The sequence below is a fragment of the Gobio gobio genome (assembly GCF_949357685.1).
Source record: "Gobio gobio genome assembly, chromosome: 3".
Classification (NCBI taxonomy): domain Eukaryota; kingdom Metazoa; phylum Chordata; class Actinopteri; order Cypriniformes; family Gobionidae; genus Gobio; species Gobio gobio.
In genome coordinates, this window is record NC_137099.1 from 1,161,836 (window position 1) to 1,184,263 (window position 22,428).

Here is a 22,428-nt window from a genome sequence, read left to right on the forward strand (position 1 = left end):
CCCCAGAGCCACACCCACCTATTACATCATCAACAGAGATGATTTACACCTCAAAGAAGGCGGAGCCCCAGAGCCACACCCACCTATTACATCATCACCGTAGATGATTTGCACCTCAAAGAAGGCGGAGCCTCAGAGCCACACCCACCTATTACATCATCACCGTAGATGATTTACACCTCAAAGAAGGCGGAGCTTCAGAGCCACACCCACCTATTACATCATCAACAGAGATGATTACACCTCAAAGAAGGCGGAGCCTCAGAGCCACACCCACCTATTACATCATCACTGTAGATGATTTACACCTCAAAGAAGGCGGAGCCTCAGAGCCACACACACCTATTACATCATCACCGGAGATGATTTACACCTCAAAGAAGGCGGAGCCTCAGAGCCACACCCACCTATTACATCATCACCGGAGATGATTTACACCTCAAAGAAGGCGGAGCCTCAGAGCCACACCCACCTATTACATCATCAACAGAGATGATTTACACCTCAAAGAAGGCGGAGCCTCAGAGCCACACCCACCTATTACATCATCACCGTAGATGATTTACACCTCAAAGAAGGCGGAGCCTCAGAGCCACACCCACCTATTACATCATCACCGTAGATGATTTACACCTCAAAGAAGGCGGAGCCTCAGAGCCACACCCACCTATTACATCATCACCGTAGATGATTTACACCTCAAAGAAGGCGGAGCCTCAGAGCCACACCCACCTATTACACCCACATCACCACCGCTGTAGTCAACTTTTCCAGAACTTCACGTTTCCCGCTCCCGAAACGAATCCCAAACAAATTTTGTTTGGTCCTGGTTTTATTCAAAATGCCGTCACACCAGATCGTTCTGCGCCTTCACCTGAAGTATATCTGGGCCTTTACATTTGATTAGTCTCATGATTACAGCGCAGACTGAAAGATGATATTTATTATTATTATTTGCATCGTATCAAATTGTTTAAAATTCTAACGCTTTATTTCCAGGTTTAAAATAGATCTCATCTGTATATGAAGAAATTAATATGCACACACACATGTTAAGCTTGATATTTCATGTTCTGTCAGATGTGTAGCGGGTCAGTTTCTTCACACACTCACACAGAAACACACGGTGTGTGTGTGTGTTATTGCTGTTTCGAAGGGTTAATAGTTTTATTTCGTTCTGTATGTTTAGTTTCAGTTTTAGCTGGTGATGAAGTTGTTTTACTTTCACTTCTGTCTTTTGAAAATGACTTTTAGTTTCATTTATGTTTTTAATCTTCAGGCTTTTATCAGAAATGAATCTCAGTCACGATCAGGCCAAACTGGACGAGTTCTAGCACTGCTCCATCATAACTAATAACTGATCATAATTCTGTTCATTTTTGAGCATGAAAAGCTCTGCAAAGTTACAAAGTTCTTCTCCCTCAGTGTTTCTGAACTCCTGAAACGCCTTCATTGTAGTCTTGAGATTTCTTCAGGAACCAACATGTCACAATATTCCTCATTATAATAATTAATATGCAGAATAAAGGGGCGGGGCCTGGTTGAGATAGTTAGTCGTGTGTTGAAACTGGTGGTAGTAAGAGCTGGGACATTTCCCAAACACCAATCACAACACACCGCTCCAGCCGACCAATCAGAGCACAGTGTGCTGTTCAGAAGGAGGGGCTTCATGGAAACCATTCTTCTAGAAGCGTTAATACCACTAACAAGGCTCAAAATAGCCTCACACTAACACAGTAGCATAATGAGGGCCGCTACATGCAAACCGAAGCATTGAGAACTGTGTAAGTGTACAGACAGTTTAATAAGAAGATACTTTACAGACAGGAGCCATCTTGGAAAACAGTCTCGACGAATCGAGTTAATTCCTATCGAACAGCTCACTTAGCTCAGCATTCGTGGCTCGATTCGTGGCCTTGTTAGTGGTATTAACTAGCCATTTAATTTAACTCTCTCACTAATGTGTGTAGAAGCGAACACACACACACACACACACTCCTGAGAGCGGCCCATTCTCTCACTAATGTGTGTAGAAGCGTCTGCAGGCCTTGAGTTATACACCTGTGGCCATGAAGAGGTCAAACACCTGAACTCAACACTTCTGGCCTATAGTGTATGTTGATCTTCCTCTGTGTGTTTCTGAAGAGCATCGAGCTTCATCTGCCGCTGGACATGAAGAGAAACTCCCGCTCGCTGTATCTGGGACGCATGTTCAGCGGGATTCCTGTGGTCCGGCTGCGCTTCCGCCGCAGGGTCCAGACCGGGTGAGCAGGGATGAGGGATTTCCGGAGGATCACAGCGACTTAAAGGATTAGTTCACTTTTAAATAAACTTTTGCTGATAGTTTCCTCACCTCATGTCATCAAGATGTCCATGTCTTTCTTTCTGCAGTCGAAAAGAAATGAAGGTTTTGGATGAAAACAGTCCAGGGTTTTTCTCCATATAATGGACTTCAATGGGACCCAAACGGGTCAAATGACAGTTTCAGTGCAGCTTTAAACGACACCAGATGATGAATAAGGGTCTGATCTAGACAAACCATCAGTTTCTGAGAGAAACCCAGCAGTATTTATGATATTATTTTACCTCTTATCAGACAAGCGTGATCATCTCTGAGCTCAGACATAACTTCCGACGAGTGAGGTCAAAATACGAGCGTGGTCATAGATGTATACATAGATGCCTCATTAGCGACTGCACGGATCAGTAGAATGAGGCATCTACTATCGATATATCTATGACCACGCTCGTATTTGACCTCACTCTCCTGAAGTTATGTCTGAGCTCAGAGATGATCACGCTCGTCTGATAAGAGGTAAAATAATATCATAAATACTGCTGGGTTTCTCTCAGAAACTGATGGTTTGTCTAGATCAGACCCTTATTCATCATCTGGTGTCGTTTAAAGCTGCACTGAAACTGTCATTTGACCCGTTTGGAGCCCATTGAAGTCCATTATATGGAGAAAAACCCTGGACTGTTTTCATCCAAAACCTTCATTTCTTTTCGACTGCAGAAAGAAAGACATGGACATCTTGAAGACATGAGGTGAGGAAACTATCAGCAAAAGTTTATTTAAAAGTCAACTAATCCTTTTAAACACACTCTGTTTCCCCTCAGATTCACAGCGGAGTTTGACCTCAGGACCTATGACCCCGAGGGCGTGATCTTCTTCGCCGGCGGCCACTTGAACAGCTCCTGGATTGTTCTTGTGATGCATCATGGGAAACTGGAGCTGCAGCTGAAATACGGAGTCGTGAGTCGAGTGACGAGCAGCGGCCCGCAGGTCAATGACGGCCAGTGGCATAAGGTCAGAGGTCACGACTGAGACACAACACACTCGCTATTTAACAAGTGGAATATCGCATAAAACATTTCCCTGTTACCTTTCACTGGCCCATTTGCCACTGCATGTTTTAAATAATGATATCCTATATTTATCATGATCTAATGTTGACAAACTATACATCATTCGAAAGCTTACAAACTCAAGATTCATCCTGTGAAAACCGTTTTCAAATCGGATTTTGCGTTACCATGGAAACGGTACTCTAAATTCTTCTAGCGGGCTCCTCCCCTAGTGGGCGTCGCCATGTTTCATATTACAACATTTATTTTAAAAACGTTATCATAAAAACCTTTTCTAATCTTGACGAAACACATATCGTCAGTCTCACGGTTCTATATTTGCCAGCTGTTTTGTGATATTTGGACAAAAATATATACATTTGTTACAGGAGATTGCATAAAAAAAACAAAATTGGGAATTTCAATGACACCCGGTGGCTATTTGTGGTACAGCGCCTAAACAAAATCTCATGGGAACTTCAATTTTTGTGATATCAACTTCAAATTTGGAACACAAATGTTATGTGGTTAGACATAAGGCTTTGATTTGATAGTAATTTTAGAGAACAAATTATTTTGTAACGCATATATTTTAACTAAAATATTTAGTACAGTACATTTGATTTACAGTAAACTTTCATAGCTTTTTCATACTTTCATTTTTTGAAGTGAGTTCACTTGAGCCATAATCTGCTGACTGTCTTCTTAAAATGAGACCAAACTTATGTCTGTATTCCAAAGCGTTCTTGAATTGCAACCATTTAAGTTTGGATAGTGCATTTTCATGTATATTTTCAAAGAGGGGGATGACAGTTAACAGGTTAATTCAAAAGAACAAAATCGTCACAAAAACATCCACGTCATCACTTTTTCAGGGTTTCTGCAGTTCATAAAAACTCTTAATGTATCATAAAGTCATGGCATCAAACGTTGCATGAGGGATTGTTTTCCTCTAATGATTTCAAAGCTGTATTTATAGCAACACTTCAGACTCATTGTGTGCTCGCCAACACGAAAATACTTTCTTTTACAAACTCGTACATTTCCCTTCGTGAAAGCTCTTGATGTGTCATGTGACAGATCTCAGTGGAGGAGCAGGGGCGGAGCCTCGTCATCAAGATTGACAGGGAGGCGGTGATGAAGATCGCAGTGAATGGGGATCTGTTCACGCTGAATAAAGGCATGCATGAGCTCAACCTGACGGTGGGCGGCGTTCCCTTCAGAGACGATGGGCTGGTCAGCAGGGTGAGCCACAGATCAGATCCATAACTGTCAAAACTGACCATTTGTAATGTCTATCTCATAATAGTCTCACATCAGTCTCATAATAGTCTCGCATCAGTCTCATAATAGTCTCACATCAATCTCATAATAGTCTCACATCAGTCTCATAATAGTCTCACATCAATCTCATAATAGTCTCACATCAGTCTCATAATAGTCTCACATCAGTCTCATAATAGTCTCGCATCAGTCTCATAATAGTCTCACATCTGTCTCATAATAGTCTCACATCTGTCTCATAATAGTCTCACATCAGTCTCATAATAGTCTCACATCAGTCTCATAATAGTCTCACATCTGTCTCATAATAGTCTCACATCTGTCTCATAATAGTCTCACATCAGTCTCATAATAGTCTCACATCTGTCTCATAATAGTCTCACATCAGTCTCACATCAGTCTCATAATAGTCTCACATCAGTCTCAAAATAGTCTCACATCTGTCTCACATCAGTCTCATAATAGTCTCACATCTGTCTCATAATAGTCTCACACCAGTCTCATAATAGTCTCACATCTGTCTCATAATAGTCTCACATCAGTCTCATAATAGTCTCACATCAGTCTCATAATAGTCTCACATCAGTCTCATAATAGTCTCACATCTGTCTCATAATAGTCTCACATCTGTCTCATAATAGTCTCACATCAGTCTCATAATAGTCTCACATCAGTCTCATAATAGTCTCACATCTGTCTCATAATAGTCTCACATCTGTCTCATAATAGTCTCACATCAGTCTCATAATAGTCTCACATCAGTCTCATAATAGTCTCACATCTGTCTCATAATAGTCTCACATCAGTCTCACATCAGTCTCATAATAGTCTCACATCAGTCTCAAAATAGTCTCACATCTGTCTCACATCAGTCTCATAATAGTCTCACATCTGTCTCATAATAGTCTCACATCAGTCTCATAATAGTCTCACATCTGTCTCATAATAGTCTCACATCAGTCTCATAATAGTCTCACATCAGTCTCATAATAGTCTCACATCTGTCTCATAATAGTCTCACATCAGTCTCATAATAGTCTCACATCAGTCTCATAATAGTCTCACATCTGTCTCACATCAGTCTCATAATAGTCTCACATCAGTCTCATAATAGTCTCACATCTGTCTCACATCAGTCTCATAATAGTCTCACATCTGTCTCATAATAGTCTCACATCAGTCTCATAATAGTCTCACATCTGTCTCATAATAGTCTCACATCAGTCTCATAATAGTCTCACATCAGTCTCATAATAGTCTCACATCTGTCTCATAATAGTCTCACATCTGTCTCATAATAGTCTCACATCAGTCTCATAATAGTCTCACATCTGTCTCACATCAGTCTCATAATAGTCTCACATCAGTCTCATAATAGTCTCACATCTGTCTCATAATAGTCTTTCATCAGTCTCATAATAGTCTCACATCAGTCTCATAATAGTCTTTCATCAGTCTCATAATAGTCTCACATCAGTCTCATATTAGTCTTACATCAGTCTCATAATAGTCTTTCATCAGTCTCATATTAGTCTTTCATCAGTCTCATAATAGTCTTTCATCAGTCTCATAATAGTCTCACATCAGTCTCACATCAGTCTTTCATCAGTCTCATAATAGTCTCACATCAGTCTCATAATAGTCTTTCATCAGTCTCATAATAGTCTTACATCAATCTCATAATAGTCTTTCATCAGTCTCATAATAGTCTTACATCTGTCTCACATCAGTCTCATAATAGTCTCACATCTGTCTCATAATAGTCTCACATCAGTCTCATAATAGTCTCACATCTGTCTCATAATAGTCTCACATCAGTCTCATAATAGTCTCACATCAGTCTCATAATAGTCTCACATCTGTCTCATAATAGTCTCACATCAGTCTCATAATAGTCTCACATCAGTCTCATAATAGTCTCACATCTGTCTCACATCAGTCTCATAATAGTCTCACATCAGTCTCATAATAGTCTCACATCTGTCTCACATCAGTCTCATAATAGTCTTTCATCAGTCTCATATTAGTCTTTCATCAGTCTCATAATAGTCTTTCATCAGTCTCATAATAGTCTCACATCAGTCTCACATCAGTCTTTCATCAGTCTCATAATAGTCTCACATCAGTCTCATAATAGTCTTTCATCAGTCTCATAATAGTCTTACATCAATCTCATAATAGTCTTTCATCAGTCTCATAATAGTCTTACATCAGTCTCATAATAGTCTTTCATCAGTCTCATATTAGTCTTTCATCAGTCTCATAATAGTCTTTCATCAGTCTCATAATAGTCTTTCATCAGTCTCACATCAGTCTTTCATCAGTCTCATAATAGTCTTTCATCAGTCTCATAATAGTCTCACGTCTGTCTCATAATAGTCTTTCATCAGTCTCATAATAGTCTCACATCTGTCTCATAATAGTCTTTCATCAGTCTCATATTAGTCTTACATCAGTCTCATAATAGTCTTTCATCAGTCTCATAATAGTCTTTCATCAGTCTCATAATAGTCTTTCATCAGTCTCATAATAGTCTTTCATCAGTCTCATATTAGTCTTACATCAGTCTCATAATAGTCTCACATCAGTCTTTCATCAGTCTCATAATAGTCTTTCATCAGTCTCATAATAGTCTTTCATCAGTCTCATATTAGTCTTACATCAGTCTCATAATAGTCTCACATCAGTCTTTCATCAGTCTCATAATAGTCTTTCATCAGTCTCATATTAGTCTTACATCAGTCTCATAATAGTCTCACATCAGTCTTTCATCAGTCTCATAATAGTCTCACATCTGTCTCATAATAGTCTCACATCAGTCTCATAATAGTCTTTCATCAGTCTCATAATAGTCTCACATCAGTCTCATAATAGTCTCACATCAGTCTCATAATAGTCTTAGTCTCACATCAGTCTCATAATAGTCTCACATCTGTCTCATAATACTCTCACATCAGTCTCATAATAGTCTCACATCAGTCTCATAATAGTCTTTCATCTGTCTCACAATAGTCTCACATCTGTCTCATAATAGTCTCACATCAGTCTCATAATAGTCTCACATCAGTCTCATAATAGTCTTTCATCAGTCTCATAATAGTCTCACATCAGTCTCATAAAAGTCTTTCATCTGTCTCATAATAGTCTCACATCTGTCTCATAATAGTCTCACATCTGTCTCATAATAATCTCACATCAGTCTCATAATAGTCTTTCATCAGTCTCATATTAGTCTTACATCAGTCTCATAATAGTCTCACATCAGTCTCACATCAGTCTCATAATAGTCTCACATCAGTCTCACATCAGTCTCATAATAGTCTCACATCAGTCTCACATCAGTCTCACATCTGTCTCATAATAGTCTCACATCAGTCTCATAATAGTCTCACATCTGTCTCATAATAGTCTCACATCAGTCTTATATTAGTCTCACATCAGTCTCATAATAGTCTCACATCAGTCTCATAATAGTCTCACATCAGTCTCATAATAGTCTCACATCACATCAGTCTCATAATAGTCTCACATCTGTCTCATAATAGTCTCATAATAGTCTCACATCTGTCTCATAATAGTCTCAAATCAGTCTCCTAATAGTCTCACATCAGTCTCCTAATAGTCTTACATCAGTCTCACATCAGTCTCACATCAGTCTCATAATAGTCTCACATCAGTCTCACATCAGTCTCATAATAGTCTCACATCAGTCTCATAATCTCACATCAGTCTCATAATAGTCTCACATCACATCAGTCTCATAATAGTCTCACATCTGTCTCATAATAGTCTCACATCAGTCTCATAATAGTCTCACATCACATCAGTCTCATAATAGTCTCACATCTGTCTCATAATAGTCTCACATCTGTCTCATAATAGTCTCACATCAGTCTCATAATAGTCTCACATCAGTCTCACATCAGTCTCACATCTGTCTCATAATAGTCTCACATCAGTCTCATAATAGTCTCACATCAGTCTCACATCAGTCTCACATCAGTCTCATATTAGTCTCATAATAGTCTCACATCAGTCTCATAATAGTCTTACATCAGTCTCACATCAGTCTCATATTAGTCTCATAATAGTCTCACATCAGTCTCATAATAGTCTCATAATAGTCTCACATCACATCAGTCTCATAATAGTCTCACATCTGTCTCATAATAGTCTCATAATAGTCTCACATCTGTCTCATAATAGTCTCACATCAGTCTCCTAATAGTCTCACATCAGTCTCCTAATAGTCTTACATCAGTCTCACATCAGTCTCACATCAGTCTCATAATAGTCTCACATCAGTCTCACATCAGTCTCATAATAGTCTCACATCAGTCTCATAATAGTCTCACATCTGTCTCATAATAGTCTCAAATCAGTCTCCTAATAGTCTTACATCAGTCTCACATTAGTCTCACATCAGTCTCATAATAGTCTCACATCAGTCTCACATCAGTCTCATAATAGTCTCACATCAGTCTCATAATAGTCTCACATCAGTCTCATGATAGTCTCACATCTGTCTCATAATAGTCTCACATCAGTCTCATAATAGTCTCACATCAGTCTCACATCAGTCTCATAATAGTCTCACATCTGTCTCATAATAGTCTCACATCAGTCTCATAATAGTCTCACATCTGTCTCATAATAGTCTCACATCAGTCTCATAATAGTCTTACATCTATATAAATCTCATTTCATGTTATAAAAATCAGCTTCAAATTATAATGAATATTCCCAGTAGGAATCCTGTGCACGTTGCTTTATGAGTTCTGGACTAGAGGACATACATCATCTGTTCTGACAGGCGTGTGCTTTAAGCGTGTGGCCCGTCTGAACACGCTCCGTCTCTCTTCATGTGCTCATGATCGCAGGTTAACCCCCGGCTGGACGGCTGTATGAAGGACTGGCGCTGGTTAACCGGTGAGGACACGTCCATCCAGGAAACCATCCGGAATAACGAGCGCATGCAGTGTTACGCCGTCGAGGACCACAGCGCCTTCTACCCCGGACACGGCTTCGCCTACTTCAACCACAGCCACGGTGAGGCGGAGTTATGTACTACTCTAGGGCTTAGTCTTATTTTCAATTCATTCTCATATCAGTCTCTCATCAGTCTTATTAGTCTTATATTAGTCTCATATCAGTCTCTCATCAGTCTCATATCAGTCTTATTAGTCTTATATTAGTCTCATATCAGTCTCTCATCAGTCTCATATCAGTCTCTCATCAGTCTTATATTAGTCTCATATCAGTCTCTCATCAGTCTCATATCAGTCTCTCATCAGTCTCATATCAGTCTCTCATCGGTCTTATATTAGTCTCATATCAGTCTCTAATCAGTCTCATATCAGTCTCTCATCAGTCTTATATTAGTCTCATATCAGTCTTATATTAGTCTCATATCAGTCTCACATCAGTCTTATATTAGTCTCATATCAGTCTTATATTAGTCTCATATCAGTCTCTCATCAGTCTTATATTAGTCTCATATCAGTCTTATATTAGTCTCATATCAGTCTTATATTAGTCTCATATCAGTCTCTCATCAGTCTTATATTAGTCTCATATCAGTCTTATATTAGTCTCATATCAGTCTCTCATTAGTCTTATATTAGTCTTATATTAGTCTCATATCAGTCTCTCATCAGTCTTATATTAGTCTCATATCAGTCTCACATCAGTCTTATATTAGTCTCATATCAGTCTCTCATCAGTCTTATTAGTCTCATATCAGTCTCTCATCAGTCTTATATTAGTCTCATATCAGTCTCTCATCAGTCTTATATTAGTCTCATATTAGTCTCATATTAGTCTCATATCAGTCTCACATCAGTCTTATATTAGTCTCATATCAGTCTCTCATCAGTCTTATATTAGTCTCATATCAGTCTCTCATCAGTCTTATATTAGTCTCATATCAGTCTTATATTAGTCTCATATCAGTCCTCCATCAGTCTAATATTAGTCTCATATCAGTCTTATATTAGTCTCATATCAGTCTCACATCAGTCTTATATTAGTCTCATATCAGTCTTATATTAGTCTCATATCAGTCTTATATTAGTCTCATATCAGTCTCTCATCAGTCTTATATTAGTCTCATATCAGTCTTATATAGTCTCATATCAGTCTCTCATCAGTCTTATATTAGTCTCATATCAGTCTTATATTAGTCTCATATCAGTCTTATATTAGTCTCATACCAGTCTCTCATCAGTCTTATATTAGTCTCATATCAGTCTCTCATCAGTCTTATATTAGTCTCATATTAGTCTTATATTAGTCTCATATCAGTCTCTCATCAGTCTTATATTAGTCTCATATCAGTCTCTCATCAGTCTTATATTAGTCTCATATCAGTCTCTCATCAGTCTTATATTAGTCTTATATTAGTCTCATATCAGTCTCTCATCAGTCTTATATTAGTCTCATATCAGTCTCTCATCAGTCTTATATTAGTCTTATATTAGTCTCATATCAGTCTCTCATCAGTCTTATATTAGTCTTATATTAGTCTCATATCAGTCTCTCATCAGTCTTATATTAGTCTCATATCAGTCTTATATTAGTCTCATATCAGTCTCTCATTAGTCTTATATTAGTCTCATATCAGTCTCTCATTAGTCTTATATTAGTCTCATATCAGTCTCTCATCAGTCTTATATTAGTCTCATATCAGTCTCTCATTAGTCTTATATTAGTCTCATATCAGTCTCATATTAGTCTTATATTAGTCTCATATCAGTCTCTCATCAGTCTTATATTAGTCTCATATCAGTCTCTCATTAGTCTCTCATTAGTCTTATATTAGTCTCATATCAGTCTCTCATTAGTCTCTCATTAGTCTTATATTAGTCTCATATCAGTCTCTCATTAGTCTCTCATTAGTCTTATATTAGTCTCATATCAGTCTCTCATTAGTCTTATATTAGTCTCATATTAGTCTCATATCAGTCTCTCATTAGTCTTATATTAGTCTCATATCAGTCTCTCATTAGTCTTATATTAGTCTCATATCAGTCTTATATTAGTCTCATATCAGTCTCTCATTAGTCTTATATTAGTCTCATATCAGTCTCTCATTAGTCTTATATTAGTCTCATATCAGTCTCTCATTAGTCTTATATTAATCTCATATCAGTCTCTCATTAGTCTTATATTAGTCTCATATTAGTCTTATATTAGTCTCATATCAGTCTCTCATTAGTCTTATATTAGTCTCATATCAGTCTCTCATTAGTCTTATATTAGTCTCATATCAGTCTTATATTAGTCTCATATCAGTCTCTCATTAGTCTCATATTAGTCTTATATTAGTCTCATATCAGTCTCTCATCAGTCTTATATTAGTCTCATATTAGTCTCATATTAGTCTCATATCAGTCTCACATCAGTCTTATATTAGTCTCATATCAGTCTCTCATCAGTCTTATATTAGTCTCATATCAGTCTCTCATCAGTCTTATATAAGTCTCATATCAGTCTTATATTAGTCTCATATCAGTCCTCCATCAGTCTAATATTAGTCTCATATCAGTCTTATATTAGTCTCATATCAGTCTTATATTAGTCTCATATCAGTCTTATATTAGTCTCATATCAGTCCTCCATCAGTCTTATATTAGTCTCATATCAGTCTTATATTAGTCTCATATCAGTCTTATATTAGTCTCATATCAGTCTCTCATCAGTCTTATATTAGTCTCATATCAGTCTTATATTAGTCTCATATCAGTCTTATATTAGTCTCATACCAGTCTCTCATCAGTCTTATATTAGTCTCATATCAGTCTCTCATCAGTCTTATATTAGTCTCATATTAGTCTTATATTAGTCTCATATCAGTCTCTCATCAGTCTTATATTAGTCTCATATCAGTCTCTCATCAGTCTTATATTAGTCTCATATCAGTCTCTCATCAGTCTTATATTAGTCTTATATTAGTCTCATATCAGTCTCTCATCAGTCTTATATTAGTCTCATATCAGTCTCTCATTAGTCTTATATTAGTCTCATATCAGTCTCTCATTAGTCTCATATCAGTCTCTCATCAGTCTTATATTAGTCTTATATTAGTCTCATATCAGTCTCTCATCAGTCTTATATTAGTCTCATATCAGTCTCTCATTAGTCTTATATTAGTCTCATATCAGTCTCTCATTAGTCTTATATTAGTCTCATATCAGTCTCTCATCAGTCTTATATTAGTCTCATATTAGTCTTATATTAGTCTCATATCAGTCTTATATTAGTCTCATATCAGTCCTCCATCAGTCTAATATTAGTCTCATATCAGTCTTATATTAGTCTCATATCAGTCTCACATCAGTCTTATATTAGTCTCATATTAGTCTTATATTAGTCTCATATCAGTCTTATATTAGTCTCATATCAGTCTCTCATCAGTCTTATATTAGTCTCATATCAGTCTTATATTAGTCTCATATCAGTCTTATATTAGTCTCATATTAGTCTTATATTAGTCTCATATCAGTCTCTCATCAGTCTTATATTAGTCTCATATCAGTCTCTCATCAGTCTTATATTAGTCTCATATCAGTCTCTCATCAGTCTTATATTAGTCTCATATCAGTCTTATATTAGTCTTATATTATTCTCATATCAGTCTCTCATCAGTCTTATATTAGTCTCATATCAGTCTTATATTAGTCTCATATTAGTCTTATATTAGTCTCATATCAGTCTCTCATCAGTCTTATATTAGTCTCATATTAGTCTTATATTAGTCTCATATCAGTCTCTCATCAGTCTTATATTAGTCTCATATCAGTCTCTCATCAGTCTTATATTAGTCTCATATCAGTCTCTCATCAGTCTTATATTAGTCTCATATTAGTCTTATATTAGTCTCATATCAGTCTCTCATCAGTCTTATATTAGTCTCATATCAGTCTCTCATCAGTCTTATATTAGTCTCATATTAGTCTTATATTAGTCTCATATCAGTCTCTCATCAGTCTTATATTAGTCTCATATTAGTCTCTCATCAGTCTTATATTAGTCTCATATTAGTCTTATATTAGTCTCATATCAGTCTCTCATCAGTCTTATATTAGTCTCATATTAGTCTTATATTAGTCTCATATCAGTCTCTCATCAGTCTTATATTAGTCTCATATCAGTCTCTCATCAGTCTTATATTAGTCTCATATCAGTCTTATATTAGTCTCATATTAGTCTTATATTAGTCTCATATCAGTCTCTCATCAGTCTTATATTAGTCTCATATTAGTCTTATATTAGTCTCATATCAGTCTCTCATCAGTCTTATATTAGTCTCATATTAGTCTCTCATCAGTCTTATATTAGTCTCATATTAGTCTTATATTAGTCTCATATCAGTCTCTCATCAGTCTTATATTAGTCTCATATTAGTCTTATATTAGTCTCATATCAGTCTCTCATCAGTCTTATATTAGTCTCATATCAGTCTCTCATCAGTCTTATATTAGTCTCATATCAGTCTCTCATCAGTCTTATATTAGTCTCATATCAGTCTTATATTAGTCTTATATTAGTCTCATATCAGTCTCTCATCAGTCTTATATTAGTCTCATATCAGTCTTATATTAGTCTCATATTAGTCTTATATTAGTCTCATATCAGTCTCTCATCAGTTTATATAGTCTCATATTAGTCTTATATTAGTCTCATATCAGTCTCTCATCAGTCTTATATTAGTCTCATATCAGTCTCTCATCAGTCTTATATTAGTCTCATATCAGTCTCTCATCAGTCTTATATTAGTCTCATATCAGTCTCTCATCAGTCTTATATTAGTCTCATATTAGTCTTATATTAGTCTCATATCAGTCTCTCATCAGTCTTATATTAGTCTCATATCAGTCTCTCATCAGTCTTATATTAGTCTCATATTAGTCTTATATTAGTCTCATATCAGTCTCTCATCAGTCTTATATTAGTCTCATATCAGTCTCTCATCAGTCTTATATTAGTCTCATATTAGTCTTATATTAGTCTCATATCAGTCTCTCATCAGTCTTATATTAGTCTCATATTAGTCTATATAGTCTCATATCAGTCTTATATTAGTCTCATATTAGTCTTATATTAGTCTCATATCAGTCTCTCATCAGTCTTATATTAGTCTCATATCAGTCTCTCATCAGTCTTATATTAGTCTCATATCAGTCTCTCATCAGTCTTATATTAGTCTCATATCAGTCTCTCATCAGTCTTATATTAGTCTCATATCAGTCTCTCATCAGTCTTATATTAGTCTCATATCAGTCTCTCATCAGTCTTATATTAGTCTCATATCAGTCTCTCATCAGTCTTATATTAGTCTCATATCAGTCTCTCATCAGTCTTATATTAGTCTCATATCAGTCTCTCATCAGTCTTATATTAGTCTCATATCAGTCTCTCATCAGTCTTATATTAGTCTCATATCAGTCTCTCATCAGTCTTATATTAGTCTCATATCAGTCTCTCATCAGTCTTATATTAGTCTCATATCAGTCTCTCATCAGTCTTATATTAGTCTCATATCAGTCTCTCATCAGTCTTATATTAGTCTCATATCAGTCTCTCATCAGTCTTATATTAGTCTCATATCAGTCTCTCATCAGTCTTATATTAGTCTCATATCAGTCTCTCATCAGTCTTATATTAGTCTCATATCAGTCTCTCATCAGTCTTATATTAGTCTCATATCAGTCTCTCATCAGTCTTATATTAGTCTCATATCAGTCTCACATCAGTCTTATATTAGTCTCATATCAGTCTCTCATCAGTCTTATATTAGTCTCATATCAGTCTTATATTAGTCTTATATTAGTCTCATATCAGTCTTATATTAGTCTTATATCCCTGCTTCCCGTAGGAGACAATCAGACGCTCAGTGTGCATGTGACCCTGCGTCCGCCTCCTCTGTGGGCGTCCTGTTCGCTCTGGTCCGTCAGGACAGAGTCCCGTTCTCCATCTCTCTGTCAGACTATCATCCCGGGACACTCCAGTGGAAGGAGGTGTGTGTGTGTGTGTGTGTGTGTGTGTGTGTGTGTGTGTGTGTGTGTGTGTGTGAAGGAGATGATGGTGTTTGACATGTTCTGTCTGATCTGAAGCTCCAGATGTATCTCGTGTGTAACTGTGACCCTACAGCACGTGCTGGTGTCGTTTGGTGATGTGGTGGTGGCCAGTGTCCCAGTGAACCTGTGTGATGCTCAAACACACACAGTGAACGTGACGGTGTTCGGGAACAGCTCCATACTGGAGGTGGATGGGCAGCTCGCGGAGATGGAGCTGGTGGAGAATGTGGAAGCTCTGGACCTGACGTCCTCTTACAGCACCTTCATAGGAGGCATCCCAGGTAACATCTCACATCAGTCTCATATCAGTCTCACATCAGTCTCATATTAGTCTCATATCAGTCTCACATTAGTCTCATATTAGTCTCATATCAGTCTCACATCAGTCTCATATTAGTCTCACATCAGTCTCACATCAGTCTCATATTAGTCTCATATCAGTCTCTCATCAGTCTTATATTAGTCTCTCATCAGTCTCTCATCAGTCTTATATTAGTCTCATATCAGTCTCACATTAGTCTCATATTAGTCTCATATCAGTCTCACATCAGTCTCATATTAGTCTCACATCAGTCTCACATCAGTCTCATATTAGTCTCATATCAGTCTCTCATCAGTCTTATATTAGTCTCATATCAGTCTCTCATCAGTCTTATATTAGTCTCTCATCAGTCTCTCATCAGTCTTATATTAGTCTCATATCAGTCTCACATTAGTCTCATATTAGTCTCATATCAGTCTCACATCAGTCTCATATTAGTCTCACATCAGTCTCACATCAGTCTCATATTAGTCTCATATCAGTCTCTCATCAGTCTTATATTAGTCTCATATCAGTCTCACATTAGTCTCATATTAGTCTCATATCAGTCTCACATCAGTCTCATATTAGTCTCATATCAGTCTCTCATCAGTCTTATATTAGTCTCTCATCAGTCTCTCATCAGTCTTATATTAGTCTCATATCAGTCTCACATCAGTCTCATATTAGTCTCATATCAGTCTCTCATCAGTCTTATATTAGTCTTATATTAGTCTCTCATCAGTCTTCTATTAGTCTCATATCAGTCTCTCATCAGTCTTATATTAGTCTTATATTAGTCTCATATCAGTCTCTCATCAGTCTCATATCAGTCTTATATTAGTCTTATATTAGTCTCATATCAGTCTCTCATCAGTCTCATATCAGTCTCTCATCAGTCTCATATTAGTCTCATATCAGTCTCACATTAGTCTCATATCAGTCTTATATTAGTCTCATATCAGTCTTATATTAGTCTCATATCAGTCTCACATCAGTCTCATATTAGTCTCATATCAGTCTCACATCAGTCTCATATTAGTCTCATATCAGTCTCACATTAGTCTCTCATCAGTCTTATATTAGTCTCATATCAGTCTTATATTAGTCTCATATCAGTCTTATATTAGTCTCATATCAGTCTCTCATCAGTCTTATATTAGTCTCATATCAGTCTTATATTAGTCTCATATCAGTCTCTCATCAGTCTTATATTAGTCTTATATTAGTCTCATATCAGTCTCTCATCAGTCTTATATTAGTCTCATATCAGTCTTATATTAGTCTTATATTAGTCTTATATTAGTCTCATATCAGTCTCTCATCAGTCTTATATTAGTCTCATATCAGTCTTATATTAGTCTCACATCAGTCTTATATTAGTCTTATATTAGTCTCATATCAGTCTTATATTAGTCTCATATTAGTCTCATATCAGTCTTATATTAGTCTCTCATCAGTCTTATATTAGTCTCACATCAGTCTTATATTAGTCTTATATTAGTCTCACATCAGTCTTATATTAGTCTTATATTAGTCTCATATCAGTCTCTCATCAGTCTTATATTAGTCTTATATTAGTCTCATATCAGTCTTATATTAGTCTCATATCAGTCTCTCATCAGTCTTATATTAGTCTCATATCAGTCTTATATTAGTCTCATATCAGTCTCTCATCAGTCTTATATTAGTCTTATATTAGTCTCATATCAGTCTCTCATCAGTCTTATATTAGTCTCATATCAGTCTTATATTAGTCTTATATTAGTCTTATATTAGTCTCATATCAGTCTCTCATCAGTCTTATATTAGTCTCATATCAGTCTTATATTAGTCTCACATCAGTCTTATATTAGTCTTATATTAGTCTCACATCAGTCTTATATTAGTCTTATATTAGTCTCACATCAGTCTTATATTAGTCTTATATTAGTCTCATATCAGTCTCACATCAGTCTTATATTAGTCTTATATTAGTCTCATATCAGTCTTATATTAGTCTCATATTAGTCTCATATCAGTCTTATATTAGTCTCATATCAGTCTTATATTAGTCTCATATCAGTCTTATATTAGTCTCATATTAGTCTCATATAGGGTTGGGTATCGTTTGGGTTTTTTTCGATTCCGGTGCCAAACCGATACTTTTAAAACGGTTCCGGTGCCTAAACGGTGCCTGAACCGATACTTTTTTTTTTTAAAAGGCCACCAAACGAGGTGGATGACATTAAATGGCTTTTTATTTATTTATTTATTATTTAAATTGAACCATTTATTAAAAGTTTAATGTATACTTAAATGTATGAATATAAATAAATACAAAACACAATTTACTTATTTACAAATTATAATTGACATATTTACAAATTCACAGTAAAACCTAAGTCACCCAACTACAACAAGCCTAATATAACTCTAAATAACAGTTACAGTAATAACAGCAGTAGTCTGTATTCTTGCTCTGCTACAAACCAGCTTCGAGCTTCAGCTTTATTTTGAAATATGATCATATTCTCTGGCTAAATATTTTTGAACGCATCGCCTTAATGTTTCCATGGTGACGCGTCATGTTTCTCACATGACACAGCAGCCGCAATAGCGCTGACAGCTCAGCTGTATCGGGTTTATTTCGTTTTTTCTTTTTATTCAAAATATTCACAAACTTCTTAACTGTGTCACGAACTATCTGAGGTTCAAATGTGTGAGTGAATGTGTGTTAGTTGATCTATAAAGCGCAATGGGCGGCGCCATGTTAGTTTGCGCCTCAGAATCGGATCTGTCGGATTTAACGTTACAACACTTGAGATCATTCTCGTCTCACGAAATACATGAAAGTAAGTGACCAGTGAACTGGAAGAAGAATAGAGTAAACTATATAGTTACTATATAATGTGCATTTATCTGATGTGAATAAAACACGTAACGTTAGTCAAATTATAACCGTCTGAAAGGATTGTCATTGCCGCTTTCATAGACATCAGTGTGTGTTTTTTGCTAGTAGCCTAACGTTACTTATGAACATTTAAATGTCTGAAACCTGAAATAAACATGATGTCGTTGAAAACACTGAATAGTTGTCATGAGTTGTGATGTGACCAGCGCTGAGCGTCTGTCTCTGGCTCAGCCAAAGCGCGAAAGCACGTTTGAATTTTGGCACCGAAATGAGGAACCGAAATCAGCGTTCTGATTCGGTCCGGTACATACCGGTTATATAAGTACCGGTTCCATATTGGAACCGGATTTCGGTACCCAACCCTAGTCTCATATCAGTCTTATATTAGTCTTATATTAGTCTCATATCAGTCTCACATCAGTCTTATATTAGTCTTATATTAGTCTCATATCAGTCTTATATTAGTCTCACATCAGTCTTATATTAGTCTTATATTAGTCTCACATCAGTCTTATATTAGTCTTATATTAGTCTCATATCAGTCTTATATTAGTCTTATATTAGTCTCACATCAGTCTTATATTAGTCTTATATTAGTCTCACATCAGTCTTATATTAGTCTTATATTAGTCTCACATCAGTCTTATATTAGTCTTATATTAGTCTCACATCAGTCTTATATTAGTCTTATATTAGTCTCATATCAGTCTTATATTAGTCTTATATTAGTCTCACATCAGTCTTATATTAGTCTTATATTAGTCTCATATCAGTCTTATATTAGTCTTATATTAGTCTCACATCAGTCTTATATTAGTCTTATATTAGTCTCACATCAGTCTTATATTAGTCTTATATTAGTCTCTCATCAGTCTTATATTAGTCTCATATCAGTCTTATATTAGTCTTATATTAGTCTCACATCAGTCTTATATTAGTCTCACATCAGTCTCACATCAGTCTTATATTAGTCTCATATCAGTCTTATATTAGTCTTATATTAGTCTCACATCAGTCTTATATTAGTCTTATATTAGTCTCACATCAGTCTTATATTAGTCTTATATTAGTCTCACATCAGTCTTATATTAGTCTTATATTAGTCTCACATCAGTCTTATATTAGTCTCATATCAGTCTCATATTAGTCTCACATCAGTCTTATATTAGTCTCATATCAGTCTTATATTAGTCTCATATCAGTCTTATATTAGTCTCATATCAGTCTTATATTAGTCTCACATCAGTCTTATATTAGTCTTATATTAGTCTTATATTAGTCTCATATCAGTCTTATATTAGTCTCACATCAGTCTTATATTAGTCTTATATTAGTCTCACATCAGTCTTATATTAGTCTTATATTAGTCTTATATTAGTCTCACATCAGTCTTATATTAGTCTTATATTAGTCTCACATCAGTCTTATATTAGTCTTATATTAGTCTCACATCAGTCTTATATTAGTCTTATATTAGTCTCACATCAGTCTTATATTAGTCTTATATTAGTCTCACATCAGTCTTATATTAGTCTTATATTAGTCTCATATCAGTCTTATATTAGTCTTATATTAGTCTCACATCAGTCTTATATTAGTCTCATATCAGTCTTATATTAGTCTTATATTAGTCTCACATCAGTCTTATATTAGTCTTATATTAGTCTCACATCAGTCTTATATTAGTCTTATATTAGTCTCACATCAGTCTTATATTAGTCTTATATTAGTCTCACATCAGTCTTATATTAGTCTCATATCAGTCTTATATTAGTCTTATATTAGTCTCACATCAGTCTCTCATTAGTCTCATATCAGTCTTATATTAGTCTTATATTAGTCTCATATCAGTCTTATATTAGTCTTATATTAGTCTCACATCAGTCTTATATTAGTCTCATATCAGTCTTATATTAGTCTTATATTAGTCTCACATCAGTCTTATATTAGTCTTATATTAGTCTCACATCAGTCTTATATTAGTCTTATATTAGTCTCACATCAGTCTTATATTAGTCTTATATTAGTCTCATATCAGTCTTATATTAGTCTCACATCAGTCTTATATTAGTCTTATATTAGTCTCACATCAGTCTTATATTAGTCTTATATTAGTCTCACATCAGTCTTATATTAGTCTTATATTAGTCTCACATCAGTCTTATATTAGTCTTATATTAGTCTCACATCAGTCTTATATTAGTCTCACATCAGTCTTATATTAGTCTTATATTAGTCTCATATCAGTCTTATATTAGTCTCACATCAGTCTTAAATTAGTCTTATATTAGTCTCATATCAGTCTTATATTAGTCTTATATTAGTCTCACATCAGTCTTATATTAGTCTTATATTAGTCTCACATCAGTCTTATATTAGTCTTATATTAGTCTCACATCAGTCTTATATTAGTCTTATATTAGTCTCACATCAGTCTTATATTAGTCTCATATCAGTCTTATATTAGTCTTATATTAGTCTCATATCTGTCTCATATCAGTCTCATATTAGTCTCATATCAGTCTCATATCAGTCTCATATCTCTCACTTGTCTCATAAGGATAAGGGTATGAGTTTCGCTTTAAATAAATTATTTTAACTAATTCATAAATTTGAGAACTAAAATACGGTTATAGTGAGTAAAATGTTTATTTTCTTCTGTACTTTAGCTTATATCTGAATGTCATAATAAAACTTATACGGCAATATTTTGTTGTCCCAACAATGCAATTTTGACAATGACATGATCTTTAAAAGCAAACGATCTTGAACTCTTTCTCTATTGTGCGGTTTCTTCAAAAGTGTCCAGAGCTGCTGTATGAGCAGATTTCTCCAGCACTGCTGAATGTTGTTTTCATGACTGTTTGTGCTGAATCCTGTGCAGATGTTTCTCTGGTGTCCACCCCAGTGTCGGCCTTCTTCACGGGCTGCATGGACATGAGGGTCAACGGTCATCTGCTGGACGTGGATGAGGCCCAACACAAGCACAACGACATCCGCTCTCACTCCTGCCCTCTGGTGGACACGCCGCAATAACAGCCGGACCAACTCCATCAAAGTGCTCTCGACTGCAGGAGGAAGTTTAATCCGGATCCGCTGATCCACTAAGGCCTTAGCCCCGCACATATAGCACAGCCTGAGACGCGTCCACACTGTATTGATGTATTACTCACTGACACGCTTACATTAGACCAATCGAACACGAGCTACTGAGAGTGTGCTGGAAAATACTGTATCTGTACATATGCCACTGTAAAATGCTTTTAGAGGAGGACGACTAAAAACGGCGTCACGCTCATCAGTACAAAAACCTTCAGGCCTCGATGTAGGTGCTCAACTTCTCCTTCATCATCGTCATCATCGTTTCATTCAGTGCTTTGAGTTGGAGGAGTTTTTCTAGTCCCTCGTTTGAGTTTTTTAATCTTGTTTTTATTGTTGACGTTGTTTTGTATTTCGTTGATGTTTGCTCTGTGTGTGAGACTGAAACGCTTGTTGAAAACCAATAAAGGCGGAAGTTGTTATTA

At 35.8% G+C, this 22,428-nt stretch overlaps 1 protein-coding gene across 1 annotated transcript in view; it reads left to right on the forward strand.

Annotated features, from left to right (window-relative positions):
- Nucleotides 1-22,428, forward strand: part of gas6 (growth arrest-specific 6) — a 35,863-nt gene extending 13,435 nt beyond the window's left edge. The window contains 8 exon segments of the mRNA XM_079812306.1: nucleotides 2,146-2,264; nucleotides 3,121-3,310; nucleotides 4,429-4,593; nucleotides 9,513-9,681; nucleotides 15,509-15,547; nucleotides 15,550-15,650; nucleotides 15,784-15,991; nucleotides 21,789-22,428. Of these exon segments, the coding sequence (XP_079668432.1) occupies nucleotides 2,146-2,264; nucleotides 3,121-3,310; nucleotides 4,429-4,593; nucleotides 9,513-9,681; nucleotides 15,509-15,547; nucleotides 15,550-15,650; nucleotides 15,784-15,991; nucleotides 21,789-21,940 (1,143 nt within the window). The 3' untranslated portion in view covers nucleotides 21,941-22,428.